Source organism: Mus caroli, chromosome 14 (assembly GCF_900094665.2).
Source record: "Mus caroli chromosome 14, CAROLI_EIJ_v1.1, whole genome shotgun sequence".
In the NCBI taxonomy this organism is placed as follows: domain Eukaryota; kingdom Metazoa; phylum Chordata; class Mammalia; order Rodentia; family Muridae; genus Mus; species Mus caroli.
The window spans coordinates 56,698,849-56,715,931 of NC_034583.1; the positions used below are offsets into that span (position 1 = coordinate 56,698,849).

Genomic DNA, 17,083 nt, shown 5'->3' on the forward strand with positions numbered 1-17,083 from the left:
CCTCTCCTAGATTTAAGAAAGTGTGACATTGGGCGGGGCTTGTGAAATAGGCCTAGTGAGGGAGGAATACGTTAAGGCCGATCAGTAGAGCACAGTTTACCACAGAGGGACGGATGGGAACTTCAGTGGTAGAGATCTACAGATTCTGACTCTTCAGCCTGCTGTACAGGAGATTCTATGAATAGTGTGGAGTAAGAGGTGGACACTCAGAATTCTACATGTTTAGAAAGGCTGTAACAGACACACCCTGTATATGGGTATATTATACTCAAAGCAAAATAAACAACCCCTCAGCTTGATGTTTGGTATATAAAATAATTAATGTGTCAGGTCTACTTTTTCTCTTGATAGGCCCTTTAACAACAGTTCATGCTAAGAACAGAATCCAGCCTTTCACACACGGGCTTCCCAGACAATGCTGCACCGAGTTAGATGTTACAGATGTATGGAAGTGAGACTACTCAGAATGCCCAGGGCACTGTGCTGAAGCTATGGGAAACCAGCTAGGACAAGAACTTGCAGGTTACACAGAGGAGAGCAGCAAGGCTGTCCATAGGAAGCAGCCACAAGTCACAAGCAGCTACTTACACATGAATGCATTCAATCAAATCAAATGACTGGAACTCTTGAGTCCCTACTGTGTCCTCCAGAGTCACTGCAGACAGACTAGGGGTACTGTGAAGCAGCTTCACCTTAGAACATTTCCCACACTGCAGAGTTGGTGAAAAAATGAGGTCTAGCCTTGGTTTTCCTTACCTGGCTCTTCCATAATCCAGTGACTCTCATGGCTGGTTTTCCTGGCTTGCTACTTTCTGCCCTGAGCTATTCACTCAGTTAGGGGTAAGCAGGTGGGGTCCAGGCTTGGGGCAGATTTAGAGGAGACTGACCTGGTATGGCCGCACTCTGTGATGAATTTCTTGGATTCCAACCTCCCTGGTTCTCACATCTCGGCACTGCCAAAAAATCAAAGTAGTGACTCATTCATTGTTCATTTAAAACAAATCCCGGACTCAAAATCATGTCTGTACATAACTTACACTGAAATAGAAAAGTGAAAACTTTGAAAAACCAAAAAAAAAAAAAAAAAAAAAAAAAAAAAAAAAAAATAAAAAAAAAAAAATTAAAAGCCATCTTTACAAAATTTTATGATGGGAATTTGTAAAGGTGTACCATTTCCCTATTTCCCTTTCAAAATGAGTTTAGAACTCAAAGAGACCATATATAATCTTGGAAAATGAACAATTTTAAGTTAGAAAGTTAGAAAATAGTTTTTGCCCAAGAGACTTAACTGTGGAGACACAACTCCAAAATGATTGAAAATACAGTCCCAAAATATCACAGGAAGAGTAAAAACAAATTCTTAAGTCTTTAAAATCTATGTATGACATTATTATTTTTAGTGTTGTATCATTTTAAATATGTCAAAAGACACATATCAAAGATATGTTTCCTTTTCCAAGAAAGGCATTCTAGAGGAAAGAAGGAAGGGAAAATATAAAAGGAACCTAGATTCATATATGACAAAATTGGACTTCAACTCCAGATAGCTCTTGGGCATCCCCCACCTGTGAGCAGCTGCCGGGAGACCGTGTCAATGGAGGGCATGGTCAGGATCCTAACAACACTCGTTCCTACTCCTCAGCCCGGCGTGCATCCCATACAGCCTGACACTTGGTATTACAGAGTCCCTGCATTATCCAATGATATGTCCTCCTCTACAGAATAAACATACATGTATCTACCAGTGAGACAGAATCATGCAAGCAATATCACTAACAATGTATCTCTAAGAGTTCGTTATTCAGTTTTGCAAAAAACAAAGTTATTTTCTTGTTTCAGGAAACCCACCCAGCAAGATACTCTGCTGATGTGGCCTGAACAGCAAATAAGGGCCATGGGTTTCTACAGCTGATCTGCTAAGAGCAGATACTATCTTCTAGCCCAGCTCTCTATAGGAGACTAGGTGTATGTGGCTAGAGGTCATTGGTCTCAATCAGCAGGCACCCTGCTTCCTCTTTGTTCTTTCTTGGAGCATGATTTTTCAAAGGCAGAGATGACATCTACTTACTTTCTGGAAAGGAAAGCCTAAGACACTCTGCTCTTTGGATTGATTCCTGGGCCCCTTAGCAGAGGCTAGCAAGGGTTAGATGGGGGCAGGGTTAAAGATGGCCAATACACAAGGAGACCGCTGGTACCCAGGTCTGTTGGATCCTTAGGAGGCCAGAGATGGAGGCCAGCTGGCAAGTGACGAGCAGAGTAGGCACAGTACTGTGTGATGCTGGTGATCAGCCTCATGCACTTGCTTATTTCTAAACATTGTCTATTATATCTAATTATTATATTATTTTGTTGAATATTCAAATAATTCAATAGTATTCATTTAATTTTGGACAATGTTCTAAAATATTTTCCTCCGTGATAATTTGAGGAAGTGTAAAGTAAGTCATGGGTCCCTGCTTGAAAACACAGCCAACAGATCCCCTGCCCTCTCCTGATCCACTGCACTGTTTCTGAAGGCAGAGTCTAACCCCTGGTGCCCTGGCCAGACACTGCTTCCAGCTTATCTCTTCAGAAGTTCCAAGAAGTTTCTAGAATGCTTCATTTCAGACTCACTACTACCTCCCAAGACTGTTAAATTAATAGCTTCCTTCCTTCTCTTACGGTCAAGAGAGAGACGCTGCCTGGTAAATATAGAGCAACAGGTTATAGAAGTCAGAAGACCAAGACACAAGGGGACAGCAGCAGTGTTTGTCACCACTCATACAGCTTCTGCAAGCTACCCAGAACACCTCGAACACACACAAGTTGTCTGACCCAGCTGGTACCAGCAATGCCTGAGAGCGACAGCCCTGAGGCTAAGTGCAAGAAGACTCCCTTTTCCTTCACACCATACCTGGCTGGCAGCCACATTAACTCATACCTGTATTCCAAGATCCTTCATTCTTGCAAATGCCAGCTCGCGCAGGTTGCCATGCTCCACTCCTGAGCTGACAAGGGGCATTGGGATGTCTCTGTAGGAGAAAAACACCAACTGTGGGGAAATGTAAGCTATTCTCCATAGCAGTACAGCAGTGAGATTTTAAAAATAAAAAACAATGAGAGACCACAAAGCTACGGAGCAGAAGGCAGAGGATGCTAAGGATGAGAGGAGGCAAGGTTGAGAGCACCCCTGTACCCTAGATTTCCCATCTGTAAGCTCTCTTCTTCCCACCTCTCAGGGGGGGTATGAAGCACATATAATGGAAATCACAGCAGAGAACAAAGCACAGAATCTGCCCAAATGCTGGGAGCCATTAGGAAAAATCTGGGGTTCATGAGACACTGTACTAAATGAAACAAGGATTAAAACAAATAAACCTCAACTCAATGGAGAGAAAAAAACCAATTGTGAATCAGAAACCACTTGGCAAACACTTTCCCTTCTACACAGCAGCTGAAAGTCAACAACAAGGAAGGTCAAAAGCCTGGTTTAACTGCTCCCACAGACCCTACCCCATTTCAGCTTGCCTAAGGATGGGGAAATGAGAGTTGTCCTCTGCACTGGGATAGTGCAGAGTGCCCGACATCTAGGAGATGCCAGTCAAAAGCCGAAGTCAGGGTTGTACTGCACTTACTCCTGACTGTTTCCATGGCGATACTATAAAGAGAAGCACACTAAGAGGCTTAAAGTGACAGTGACATTTGCCTCACCTTGTGACTATGTCTTAACAAGGTAGCATACCCGGCTTACATAGAGGTTTTTTAGTACAATGATTCCTAACTTTCGAAATTTAGTCTTTTAAAATCAATATATGCTTCAAAGTTAATAATCAGGTAAAAAATCACACAATGGTTATTAAAGTAAAAATTATTTAGAAAGGAATATATACACACATTGCTTAAACCTTTCTGGTTCTATAAGCCAAATATAAGTCTTCACAGTGCCCCCTTTTAAATGTTGGAATATTTTATAGTAATCTGATATATGGCTATCCTCATTAACATACTAAATATTTTAGAACTTAAAATATATTTCCAAACATTGTTATACATGGTCTGAAATTAACCTGTGATGATCAGTGGAGGTCACGCTAATACTTAATACCCGACAAATTTCCTGTGTGGTTATTCCTGGGAGTTAAGTCCTGTAAGGTTGCTATGAACAATGAACTAGACAAAGCTAGTTCTAGGAAAAGCAGGGCTAGGCTTCAACTGGTCAGGTTGTGACCTCACTTTGTGTTTGTGTTAAAATAAGGATATGATAATCTACTAAGAGGCTGCTATGTAATTGGTGGGACCTATAATAAAGAAAGAACATATAGCCTCTTATAAAATCGTTAACAATTTCAAGATGTGAGACAGTGGAGTAGAAAAGACAGGAGATAGGCCTGAGACCACACAGGCTGTATGTCCCCATAGATGCTCTCATTACCAGAGAGGCCCTGGCTACGCAGGACCTTACAAGGATGCCACCAGTTCATAAATGTCTCAAATTTATTTCTGTCACTATAAAAATGAAACACGGCTTTAATGGTCTTTGGTAGTGACATGCCTGGAGCACAGCAGATGGAAGCTCTCGGTCATTAAGGAAAAGAAAATGTGGCAAGTGCAACTCTCAGAGATAGTCTCCTTCACTGCATCTGAGGGACACATTTCTGCACTGGCTAGGCATCTTCCATCACAGAGATCCACTGCATGACAGAGCTCAACCCCACTCAGACGGTTTACACCTCTCTGACCCCACTCAGACGGGTTACACCTCTCTGGATGTTCAGAACTTGAGCCAGGTCCCTAAGAGGCTGACCTTGTTGCCTCATGGAGGCAGGAGTTAAAACTCCTTTTAGGTTTTTCTAAGTCATTCGATCTAGTTTCTTTCCTGGCATGAAGAGACATTATACATGTTGGCTTAACAGGTAATATTTCAAGAGTAGAGGTACTAATATTTACAATTTGCTCATCAAAAACCTTTCCAAGCTGTTTAGAGCTGTTTCTGTCTAAAGTTTCTCATGCGTCAGAAGCATGCTTTGGTTGCAAATTGGTATTCCTAGTCTGACACCTCACAGTGATTTAATATCATATCAAGGCAGACAGCTGTCAAATAGCCCAAGGGCAGCAACGCTCTAATGCGGAACCCATCATGTGCCTGGACAGAATTTTACATTTAATCACTGACTACACTCCTCAGGGCTAGAATATAGAACCTTGCAGCAGGATGTGCCTCATAAAAACACCCAGGAAGATGCTCCTGACTCAACTGTCAGAAGGCTACAGAGTATACAAGAGCTTAGAAGCAGGGAGGGGCAGGGTGTAGGGAATAACCAATGGGAACATCAAGTGATCTCTTAGAAAGACGGAAAAGCTGACTTGCATTACCTCCTCTAACATGGTCCCTCCTAGAGACGTGCCTAAAACACAGTGTCCAAGTCTTTCCACTGGGTAAAGCCAGTAAGTTCACCTTTGCTAGCCAGCTGTGGCTGGTGGAAGATGTGAAGAGGTAGAACGATGTAGAAACAGGCAGAACTCCTAATGGTCCAGGACAGAAGGACACCCGTGACTTCCCTTGACTATGAGTTCAGACAGAAACAATCTAGATACAGAATGTGCCAGGCAGAGGCGTTTCCTCATTACTAGGGGCTTCCTTTTATCAGCCCTATCCTCAGCCTCCACATTAGAGTGAGGTGCGTAAGACATGCCTGGGCCAGCAGCAGTCTTCTGACCTGCAGAACTAGCCTAAAACTTTAAGACTGAGGCTAGAAGATACTCCCTGAGTAATACCACTTGTCTCAGTTACCAAGTACTGCTGAACACCTAGCCTTACCTCTGAACCTTTATACATTTGAAAAAGATTTAGTTAATTTTAAATTATGTATATGTGTGTATTTCTGTGTATCCCTGTGCACAGGTGTACATGGAGGCCAGAATAGGGAGTCAGGTTCCTTGGAATTGGAGTGATAGCTCATAGGTGGCTGTGAGCCACCTATTGTGGGTGTTGGTATCAGAACTCTGGTCCTTCACAATAGCAGTGCTTTTGCTTAGTGGCTGAGCCATCTTTCCAGCTCATCCTCTGTATCTCTGTAATAAGGTTTATGTCCCTCATTTACATTTTCATTTAAAGTTTTATCATCCAGTTCTTGATACAAGTTCTTGAGGTTGACGTAACAGATTCTACCTCAATCTGAATATAAATTTTAATACCCCTCAAAATGTCATTTCAGGGTTTTAAACACACTTGATACCACTTCACACCAGGAATGAGGATTCCAAATGAGTTAACACTTATGAATTCCTTTGGGGGTGGGGGTTACCTCCATAAGAAGCACCATTTTGTAATCTGGATCCCATAATTTGTAAATTCGATACAAACAAGTCACGTAAGTGATGATCAGGTACAAGGCACGAGCAATCTCCACTAATGGGAAATGCCAATCACACCCTCGTACAGAGTCAGTTATACGCATCAAGGCTACAGAGCATGTGATAAAATTAACAATGATTTACATGAACTGGCATCATTTCTTTAGAAAACCTTATGCACTGCAAATCCCATCACATTTATAGCTCTCTTTCTTCAAAAAAGAACTTTAAAACATTAAAATATTGATAAAAAATACATAGATCCATTCATTACCATAGGTGATTCTTTCCACAGATTGTACTACTATAATAGAAGTGAAAATTTTGATATAGATAGATTTTAGCTAAATCGAGACTAGGATAATAAAGAGGGCTGGGCATGGTGGACACCCCTTTAATCATAGCCCTTGAGAAGCAGAGACAGGGGGATCTTTGTGAGTTCCAAGGCAGCCAGGGCTAAATGGAGACCCTGTCTTTAAAAGAAAAAAGTGGTGGAGGTGGGGAGGGGAATGAAAAGAGACCTGAGTGATGGTTAATCTCAACTGTCAACCTGAAGAGATCTAGACTAGCAGCACTGGGAGACAGGCCTCTGGGAGTGCCTTGGGAGATGATGGTCAATGGGAAAACTGAGGTTGGAATACCCCACCACCACAGGGCACCATTCCCTGGGGAGATCCTGGATGCAGGGAAAGGAGGAAGCGAGCTGAGCACAGGTCTGTCGCGCTCTGCTTGCCAAACTTCTACAGCTATGGCTTCCTTGACATGGCAGACTGGAGACTGGAACTGTGGGCTCAAACCACCTTTTCCTTTAAGTTTTCCCTCTTTCAGGGCTTTTATCAAAGTGACAGAAACGTTAAGTAAGAAAACCTGGAAGCAACCTAATGTCTGCTTAACAATGGGACCAATTACTGTGAAAGATAAATGGAAATGAGGCTGTTATGCTGCCTTTAAAGTATAGCTCTAAAAATGACCCCAATCATTTATTTGTATCTAAAATATTTTAATTATTATGTATAAGTTTTTAATAAGTATATATAAATAGGTCCCAGCATGAGGTTCTGATATGGCAATACATCACAGAGGTTTACCACATTATTAAGCAATCTATCCCTCATAATATCAATTCTTTGTGACAAGAACACTCAAAATCCTTTCTTCTTATCATTGCTGCCTTTTGCGGAAGGGCAGTTGTTGGGCAAGTGTTACAGGCTCCACTTCACTTCCTTGATGTAAGCGATTCTACTGCATGAACAGAGACCAGAGACGCCACCCCCTCTCCTTACTGGCATTTGGTTTTAACTGAGGAACGAAGCCCCAGTGAACGGCGGCTGGTTCTACCTCACACTCCTGTAGGTAAGTCTGTTTAGAGTCCACATGCTAATGATATAGTGTAGCATCTGGTTCTCTGTATCTGGCTTATTTCATATAAACACTGCCATAGTTAACAGTTCTGTAAAGATGAATTCCCACCAAACAAGGACATTTTGTAAACAGTCCTTGTTAACAGATATGCTAAGGGGATTTTAAGTAAATTCTAAAACATTATCGCTTTCATGTGGGCAGAGTACTGTGTGGCTAGATATGAAGGGATTATATATCTTGAATGGTAAAATATACCTTGCTGTGGCCAAAGCTTATCATTATATGGTTGCAGAGCAATGTATGAAGTATTGACTTCGCAGCAAACACCATACCATATAAACACAAACCAGCACATACAGTCTTACACATTACCTCAGTATTGTACAAATGGAGGCTAAATCTCCAGTGATTATTGAGGACAAATGGTACTTCGTAGTCTATATTTTGAGTCATTTTTAAATGCAGTATATAGCAGCCCTCAGTATCTTTGAGAGGCTAGTTCCAGAATTACCTGCAGGTACCATAAAATGCTTGTTTCCATGAAGATAATGCTGTATACAAATGCTTTAAATCATCTCCAGATGGCCCATCAACCCCGGTATAAGGTAAATGCTGGGGAGCCAGTCACTGCTGTACACTGTAGTTACAGAGTAACAGCAAGGAGCAAAGTGTGTGCTCAGTGGAGCCCCCACCTGGCAAGTTTTCATCTGGGGCTGGATGAGGCCATGAATGTAGGACTCAGAGACATAGAAAGCCAGATGCACACAGAAGATCTGGAGATAAAAATGGCACAAACCAAACAGTAGGATGGTGAGATGACAGCTCAGTGGGTAGAGCGCCTGATGACTTGGGTTGGATTCCTAGAAAGAGAACTCACTCCTGAAAGCTGTCCTCTGACTTCCACATATTCATAAAGAGGTATATGTGTATAGATACCACACATATACACACACTAAAAGCAAGTAGCAAAATATAAACAATACAAATTTCAATGCATATAGTCACATAACATTTCAGTAATCAAATCCAACTAAAAACATAAAACAAAAATATCTTGAAGAAATTCAATATTTACCCCGTATTTACCCAAACCATGGTAAGCTATACAATCCCAAACCTCTATTAATAAAAACCTGTGTAATTATTATAGTTACATTTTAAAACCTTCAACATAGAAAAAAATTTTAAAAGGAAAATTGGAAAGCATTATAGAAAACACAGTCTTTGAACTAAACTTATCAAAAGATTATCTTCAAAGTTAGGCAAGTTATCAGCCGCAAAGCATGGAAACCTGACCCCACAATGGTACTGAGGTGAAACCAGGCACCTACTGATTGAACCCTTGCTCTCTTCAAACAGCTGTCCTTGGACTCACCAGGGCATCATGACTTCATGGCTTCTGAAAACCTTGCTATTCCCCGTGTTTGGGAAGCAGAAGGCTGCCTTCAGAGCCTGCAGCCTGCACACTCCATGGTCCCTCCCTCTCAGATGGGGGTTGCTATAACCTCTCAAGTCCTTATTGTTGTACTGGTGTAGACAGGAGAATGGCCCACAACAGGCCATGAAGCTGGCGAGTGCCTCTGCTGCGTCTGCCTCGCTGTCTGCAGGACTAAGATAGCAGAGGTTTCTTCCTTGTGAGCTCCTTTGCATTGGAAGACCATGGCTCCTGGGGTGGGACTGGCCTCTTCTGTGCTGGCGTGGTCCAAGTCAGACACACATGGCCTCTTGCCTCTGCTAATCTTCTTGTAGCTTTCTTCTTTCCTGCTGTACTCATTCACATTTTGGGAAACAATCTCTAAGCCACAGAAAAACAGTTCAGATAACCATGGTTCTTGATCAATGGAAGGTAAAAGTGAGTAAGATGTGGCAGGACTCAGGACACTCTGAGCACCCAAATGGGCAAACTTTATCACGACCACAGAACTGCCACCCAAAACAGACACTCTGATGTTGCTCTTTGAGCCCAACTGAGTTGCACCAGTGTCTTAACCAAGTCCTTCAAGCAAAAGGACCATGTCCCAATCTTCTGTGTAGCTGTCACATTCTAGAATGTGCATCTACTTGGAGATGCCTAATGTTGGCTCATGATTAAACTTAGTTACAGATGTTGGGTAGAAGTCACAGAGGTAAGCCTGTGGTGTCAATCAGTCCCAGCAGGCGGCCACAACTCACTTCACTGGCTTCTGACAATGTTCACTCCGGCTCGTGGCCAGGCTTCTTCTGCACCACATGACTGTTTTCTACGTTGTAATAAGTATATTGTGGGGAAAGCTTCAACCACATCTGGTCAGTTCTCGTTCTTTGGTAGGTAAGCAGTCAGTAGGTAATTATATTCTTTCAGGTCACATCTGACAAAGAAGCACGGAGCCAGAACCCACAGGGCTAGGTTCCCAGGAGCCACTCTTGGCCAGACTTTTTGTCAGCTATCAATAAGGAAGTACCGTGTACTCCGAGATTCTGTTTTAAGACACCTTGTTTAATATATCTAATTGATTGATTCACCCGGAACTCACGGCCAACAGTTCTCTCTTGGGCCTTCACAATAAAGGATTCCCACCACACGCTACTCCCTCCATAAACCACTTCACGGCCTTCCAGCACTTAGGAGCAATAGACAGCACTTAAGCACTGTGTCTGGAGGTCATTTTAAAGAGCCAATTCCTAACCAGCTCACAAAAATCTGAAAAACGCAGCATTAAGTAGAGTGCAAAGAGAACACTTGTTTACAGCACGAGGACTGGAAAGAGGCAGAGAGGCACTGTTTTGACCTCAGCTAAGAGCATGTGCATGAGTGACCCAAATTGTTCACCATTCCGAGAATGATTTATGGCAAATGTGCTCTGAGGATAGATAGATTGAGTCACAGGATTTTCTAGTAGGTGAATCTGAAATACAGCACCTGCGTGAAATGAAGATGGCCGACAGCATGCGTCTGGAGCACACAGATTACTCACTCTGCACTCAAGAGCAGCAATATGGACTGTAGGGTTCCTGCTTTATTCATTTGGTTAGTATTTGTTAACATACAGACATTTATACACACACACACACACACACACACGCTTATCTGTCTGTAGTGTATGTGCATATGTGTGCATGCATGCACATGAAGGGCAGAAAACAACCTCTGGTGTGGTTCTTCTTTGTGGTGTCCACCTTTTTGAGGCAGAGCCTCTCACTGGTCTGAAACTCACCAAGTAGGCTAGGTTAGCGGGTCACTGAGCCCCAGGGGCTTGCCTGCTTCTCTCCCCAGTGCTGGGATGACAAGCACATATGACTACACTGGGCTTTAGGGCTCACTGTCAGGCCCTCATGCTTGCACTGTGCTGACTGACCATCCATCTCCCCAGCCCCTTAGTATGTTTATTTTGATGTTCAAGTTGTCCTAGATTTTGCCCATGGGACCCTTCGAGTTGTTCTTACTTTCCTGGCTCATGGATAAATGGACAATGAATAAATATAAGATACTGGCAAAGAGGCCTGGGCACACGGTCCTTAGTGTCTATTTCCTACGCATGGCATTCCTGATATTCTACTTCTAATATAAAAACAGAATTCAAAATGTTTGCTATCAAACCAGACTACCCCTTTAGAGAGGCATCTGGGGACTGAAAGGTCACACATACCTCTGCACCCGGTACACACGAGTCCACGGGGGCACAAGGGCTAGGATCCGAGCCACCAGCTCAATCAGGTCACTGGGAGAATAGCTCCTGTATCTTCCTGATTTCCACAGCTCATACAGACCAGTTCCACGGATAACCAGGGTTGGGTACAGCTTCAAACCATCAGGACGAAAAGCAGGGTTCTCAAAAAATTCCTACAGACAGAGAACCAAAAATTACCATTCCATTGGTTCTGTCCCTACAGGGGACTCCTATGCCAGCTTCTCTCCACCTGCAGCAGGCCTGGAGCTGTCTGTCCCTTCTGTCAAGAAGTGTACAGGGGGACAAGATGTCACTATTCAGTAGCCCCAGCCTATCCTGTGCTACACAGATCTCCTGTACAGCTCTGTCTGCGGTGCCAGTCTCACACTGAGCACTACTCTTTAGAAACGATACCTTCCTTCCTTCCAGACTACAACATCTTTAATAATAGACATGATTGTTTAAACTTTTGAAAAACTGTGGGGGAAAAACCATTTAAGTCCCATCTGTTGTGGATAGCCGTGAGGCTAATTACATTTGATGTAATTCTGTTCTCCTGTGAGGGGTTGTGAACAAGGAATGAGTCTGCACTCAGGTGATTTCCTGTAAACCGGCTTCCCAACTTTGTAAAATAAAGGAGAGCTGATGATTGGGCAGATAAAAGGAAGGTGAGGTGGAAAGTGGGGGGAGAGAGAAGAAGGAAAAATGGGAGAGAGAGAGGATGCAGAGGAGGAGAAAGAAGAAAAGCAGAGCAGAAGCACATGGCCTGGAGAAACCACAAGTTGTAAGGGGTCTCATGGATGTGGAAGATAGTAAGTAGTGTAGTGGTAGATCTGCCCAATCTAGGCACACAGCATGTATTCATTCATATTAATTGAGTTGTGTTTTCAACTCCAGGGCATATTTGGGTTAGAGATTATAATGTGAAACTTATAATGTAAACAAAGAGACAACAAACAAACAAACCCCTACAATGTTTACAATAGGGCCCATTACAGGGAAAGCTTGCTGATCTCAGGATGTCACCATCATACTGGGGCCAACTGGCACCACCTCTGACATGGGCTCACATTTGCTATCTGGACACTGAGGGATTCACCTCGCTCATCTATTCTGGCACAGACCTCTTCTATCTTACACTCCCAATGGCTGCTTCTTTATCTGGAAGGCAGCAGAGAGATACCAGGCTTGGTCTTTTCTAGGATTTAGCATGGTACCCACTCTAATCTTGATTGTGTACCACTATACTGGACAGAAGTGGGCTCACAAAGTGCTGTCCTTCCCACCCCTGCACCCCCATCAGGATCTGGCCAGCCAGCAGTGCTCTAGCTATGGAAATTTTAAATCATGCTTTAAAATCTCTGACTACATTATCCTCACAAACTTTCCATTGTTTAACTTGCTTTTCAAACAAATGTAACTGTAGGTTTTAGATTTCATTGACTGTCACCTTCTTGAATGCTGTATTCTTGTTGCACCATGCGGTCTTAAAGACATTCTTTTGTAATTGTATGATTTCCATTGTAACATTTTTAGAGTTATTAGGTCTTTAATAAATATTCTAGACACCCACAAAGAGCATGCAGTCAAGCCCTTCTCTGCCTAGTCTGAAAATACACTGAGCACACCATGTCAGAAAAGTTCTGGTTGCAGGAGACACAGTGGGTGATACACTCCTTTGTAAGGATGAAACTAGACTGAACTGGTCCTGGACCCATGATTAAACATGGAGAACTAAAACATGGGTTTCTCTCCTTTTCCTCTAAAATCAGGAGGCAAAAAGGGACATTTTCAAAGCAGTATAAACTTAGAAGAACAAGAAAGGAGACACAGAGGGTGGGATGGGATGGCAACTACAACTGGAAAACAGAAAACAGATGAAGACTGGCATCCAGCTTTGAAAGGGAAGAAAGCTGCGGATTAAGAGGCTGATGAAGGCCAGACCATCACACCAGTCTCACAAAGCTCACATATCAAAGACCCAGGAACCAGGCAGAGGGGAACAGACACGGAGTGAAAACGAACAGCGGATCCAAGTCTGCACATGGAGGAACTCATCTCTATTCCCCGCGCCAGCCTTTCTCTGGGGACACTGGACTATAGGATTTTGGTCACAAAGGTTGAGGATAAGAAAAGCCAGCATCCCAACTGATGGGCCCTGTGCCTTATCTATGCTACTTGCCACCATGTGGAAATGTTATCTTGTTATACTATAAATGCTTGTTATAATATTAAGTTAAAAAGCTACATCAAGAAAAGCGTATGTCATGTGAATGTGAGTGTGCCTGTGTTACATGAGCACAAACAGCCTCAGTTCCTCAAATCTTAAGTGTGGTGGTTTGAATATGCTTGGCTCAGGGAGAGTCACTATTAGGAGGTGTGTTCTTGTTGGATTAAGCGTGGCCTTATTGGAGGAAGTGTGTCACTGTAGGGGTGGGCTTTGAGACCCTTCTCCTAGCTGTTTGCAAGAGACATTCTTGCCTGGTTTGCCTTTGAAACAAGATGTAGAACTCTCAGCTCCACCAGCACCATGCCTGCCTGGACACTGCCATGCTTCCTGCCATGAAGACAATGGACTGAACCTCTGAACCTGTAAGCCAGACCCAATTAAATGTCCTTTATAAGAGTTGTCTTGGCCATGGTGTCTCTTTCACAGCAAAGGAAACCCTAACTAAGACATTTAGCATTTCATAATTTAAAATTTATATGTATGTGTATATAAATGTTTGCCTACATGTATGGCTGTGCACCACATGTATGACTAGTGCCCAGCAAGGCCAGAAGGTGGTAGATCCCCTGGAACTAGAGTAATGGACAGTTATGAGCCACGATGTGGGTGCTGGTAATAGAACCCAAGTCCTTGGAAAGAGTAGTTGGTGCTCTAACACTAAGCTACCTCTCCAGCTCCAAGCCCAGGCATCTGAAAGCCTGAAAAGAATGAATTAAAATAGTTTTTGTCTGACAATGGGGAGGTGGGTGATTGGTCTTTACTGTGTTTTGAGTATTTTGGAACAAGGCTTTACAGCTTTAAAAATGGAAAACACAACAGTTAACACGCACAGCAGTGAGATGTGGAAGTGTGAGGAGGTGCTTGGGGTCTACAGGCTCAAGGCCGCACTTACTATAAACTGCTCAATGTCTCTCTCCAGTCCCACGTTCGGCAGGTCAGGCATCATATGTGTCACCACTTTGAAACCAGAATCTTTGGCCAGGTGGAAAGATTCACAAGCTGCCTTCACAGTATGGCCCCTGGGGGAGAAAATACATTACCTGTCAGACAGATTAACGGACAATCAAGCTAACATATGGGGGGAAGAGGAGGAGGAAGAGGAAAAGGAAAACAATCTATGAGAGCAAGAGCTACTTGGCTGGGAACAGAAGTCACTTTCACACAGCTCTAGGGAGGCCTGGAGCAAAATCACAGCTTTAAAGTCAGTGCTTAGAAATCTCTTATAATCACAATTGCTCTGGTAAATGAGGAAAATACCTAATAAAAAAAATTAATTCAAAAAAAAATCTCTTATAAACCTGCTCAAAGGCCTGGAAGTAACAAGGGGCACTGTGTACCCAGACGACAAAACACCATCAGTAAACTCAGCTGATCGCTGCAGTGCCTGTTAAACAGGGACCACGCAGAAGCCGAGCATGCTGGTATCTACTTATAGCCAAGCACTTAGGACATGGAGGCAGGAAGATTAAAAATTAAAGATCATCCGTGGGTCCTTACCAGGTTTGGGGCTAAACTGAGCAACAGCAACAATAACAACACTAAATCATGAAGGAGCTCTGATTTGAGCATCACTTCTTTCAGAACTATGAGATAAGGTAGAGAGAGGAAGAAACTACCACACAAAGCACATGTCACTAGTACGACAAAGAGTCCATCAGAGAAAGGTTTGGCTGGCACAGGGGTCTGACCAGGCCCTGCCACATCGGAGTAGAAAGCAGGCCTTGATAACAACTGGGACAACTAAAACTTGAGGCCTTGTGACAATTCCTTCTACCACCAAGATGCTCCCAGGTAGCACCGGAAGCTCTCAGAAGCCATGGGCTCCCTCATATTCCCCCTAGACACCCCACTTATTCCCATGGCCCCACTTATTTTCTAATTAGTTTTCACCAATGACATCTAATGTTCTTGTCGAGGCTTGGACTTTCTTCTGAATTCTGCACTCAATTATTCTACTCCAAAGTTACTGTACAATATGGTCACAACTATGCATATGCAGCTATGCAAATTAAGTTACAAAGAACTATTCATTTCCTCAGCTGTACTGTCACATGGACAGTGCAGGTCTGGAACAGTCTACTGGCTAGCCCTGCTCTAAACCAAACCTTTAATTCCACAAGTATGTAACATTTAGTGTCTACAAAGTGAAGCCTCTCTTCTTTCCAAGGCTCCCACTTCCCTTTCTCTCCAGCCCTTGCTTCCCAGCAGTTAGCAAATAGCACTCACTGCTTTCTAGGACTCAAGGGTTTGCTGCTTAAATTGCTCCAACAGCTGTGTGTCGAGGCTATCTCCTTACCGCCCCCCCCCCTTAAACCATCTCCCATATTGGCACAAAGGGGCTCTTACTTATATATGCAGGCATGCTCCTATCTTAGCTCCCAGCCTGCCTCTTGACTGAAGCCCAGGATCTTGTGGCTGACTCACAGGGCCCACGTAATCCAACCTTCTGCTTGTCATGTGCTCCCATCCTCAAGCAGCTTTCCTCCAATGCACAGCAGTAACTGGGAGTCTCCTTCAGCCTCCGCTTGCTGTTACTTGTTCGGGAAGTGTCCCTGAGCATCCCCACAGGGGTCTCCTAGCACAGCCTGTGGTTACTCTGCTCCCCAAGCAGCCTCCTTGGGTGGAGTTTGCCTTGCTCTGAAATTTCTCTTTTGTAGGTACAATACCTATAAGATTTTCCCCTGTGCTTAAAAATATCCAACAGATCACTGTTACTTAAAGGACAAAGTCCTGGACCTGCCATTCCTCTAGGCTGCTTCTAAGTATGGACTAGTGTGTTTCCTTAGCTCCCCTTACAATCCTGGCCATGTGAAGTCGCCTGTGCCACTTTGTGTCAGTAGTGTCTGCTGCTAATTAAATTCTCATTTCTTTGCTCTTCGGCCGAGGGGGCAGTTATTTACAAGTTTCCTCACAGACTGACCTTCCCTGACTCAGTGACACATTTTTGGTGGAAAGGACTGTCAGGTGACTATACTGAAAATGAAGGCACAGGCAGCTGGCCTGAGAGCATGGGTGGCAGAAGAGAGTTAAATAGCTAAGATTGCACATCTTTCTCTGAGACTGGGCTCAAGGAAGAAAGAAGAGTCAGTGAGGACAGAGGAGGCCGCCTGCCAGCACCTCACCTGTTGGTATCTCTGGCCACATCTTCATAGACACTCTGCACTCCGATCTCCAGCCTTGTGCAGCCGTAAGTCAACATGTCACTTAGGTGCCGCTTCATGCAATAATCAGGTCTGGTCTCAATTGTAATTCCAACACACTTTGTGAAGCTTCTCTCAGAATACCTGCAGAGCAGAAGTAAAATGACACACCTGGGGTCATTTCTTCCTAGCCTGCCTTCTCTTAGTTTTCCCAGGATGAGACAGTTAACTAAGAGTGTGGGCTCTGGAGCCAGATAGTGTAAGTTCAAGTCCCAGCTCTCCTACTCCCTCACCAGGCAGAAAGTAATTCTATTAACCTCTCTGGCCTTGGCATCTTCATCAAAAGGACGGCAACAACGGAACCCACACTT

The 17,083-nt window shown here is 43.6% G+C and overlaps 1 protein-coding gene across 2 annotated transcripts in view; it reads right to left on the bottom strand.

Moving 5' to 3' along the window:
• Elp3 (elongator acetyltransferase complex subunit 3) overlaps positions 1-17,083 on the bottom strand; it is a 62,587-nt gene that overhangs the window by 18,107 nt on the left and 27,397 nt on the right. For both annotated transcript variants that reach the window (XM_021181881.1, XM_021181880.1), the window contains exons 8-12: positions 16,695-16,856; positions 14,465-14,591; positions 11,322-11,515; positions 2,921-3,011; positions 888-953 (exon numbers count right to left, since the gene is read on the bottom strand). In XM_021181881.1, coding sequence (XP_021037540.1) covers positions 888-953; positions 2,921-3,011; positions 11,322-11,515; positions 14,465-14,591; positions 16,695-16,856 — 640 coding nt within the window. The remainder of the gene's footprint in view (positions 1-887; positions 954-2,920; positions 3,012-11,321; positions 11,516-14,464; positions 14,592-16,694; positions 16,857-17,083) is intronic.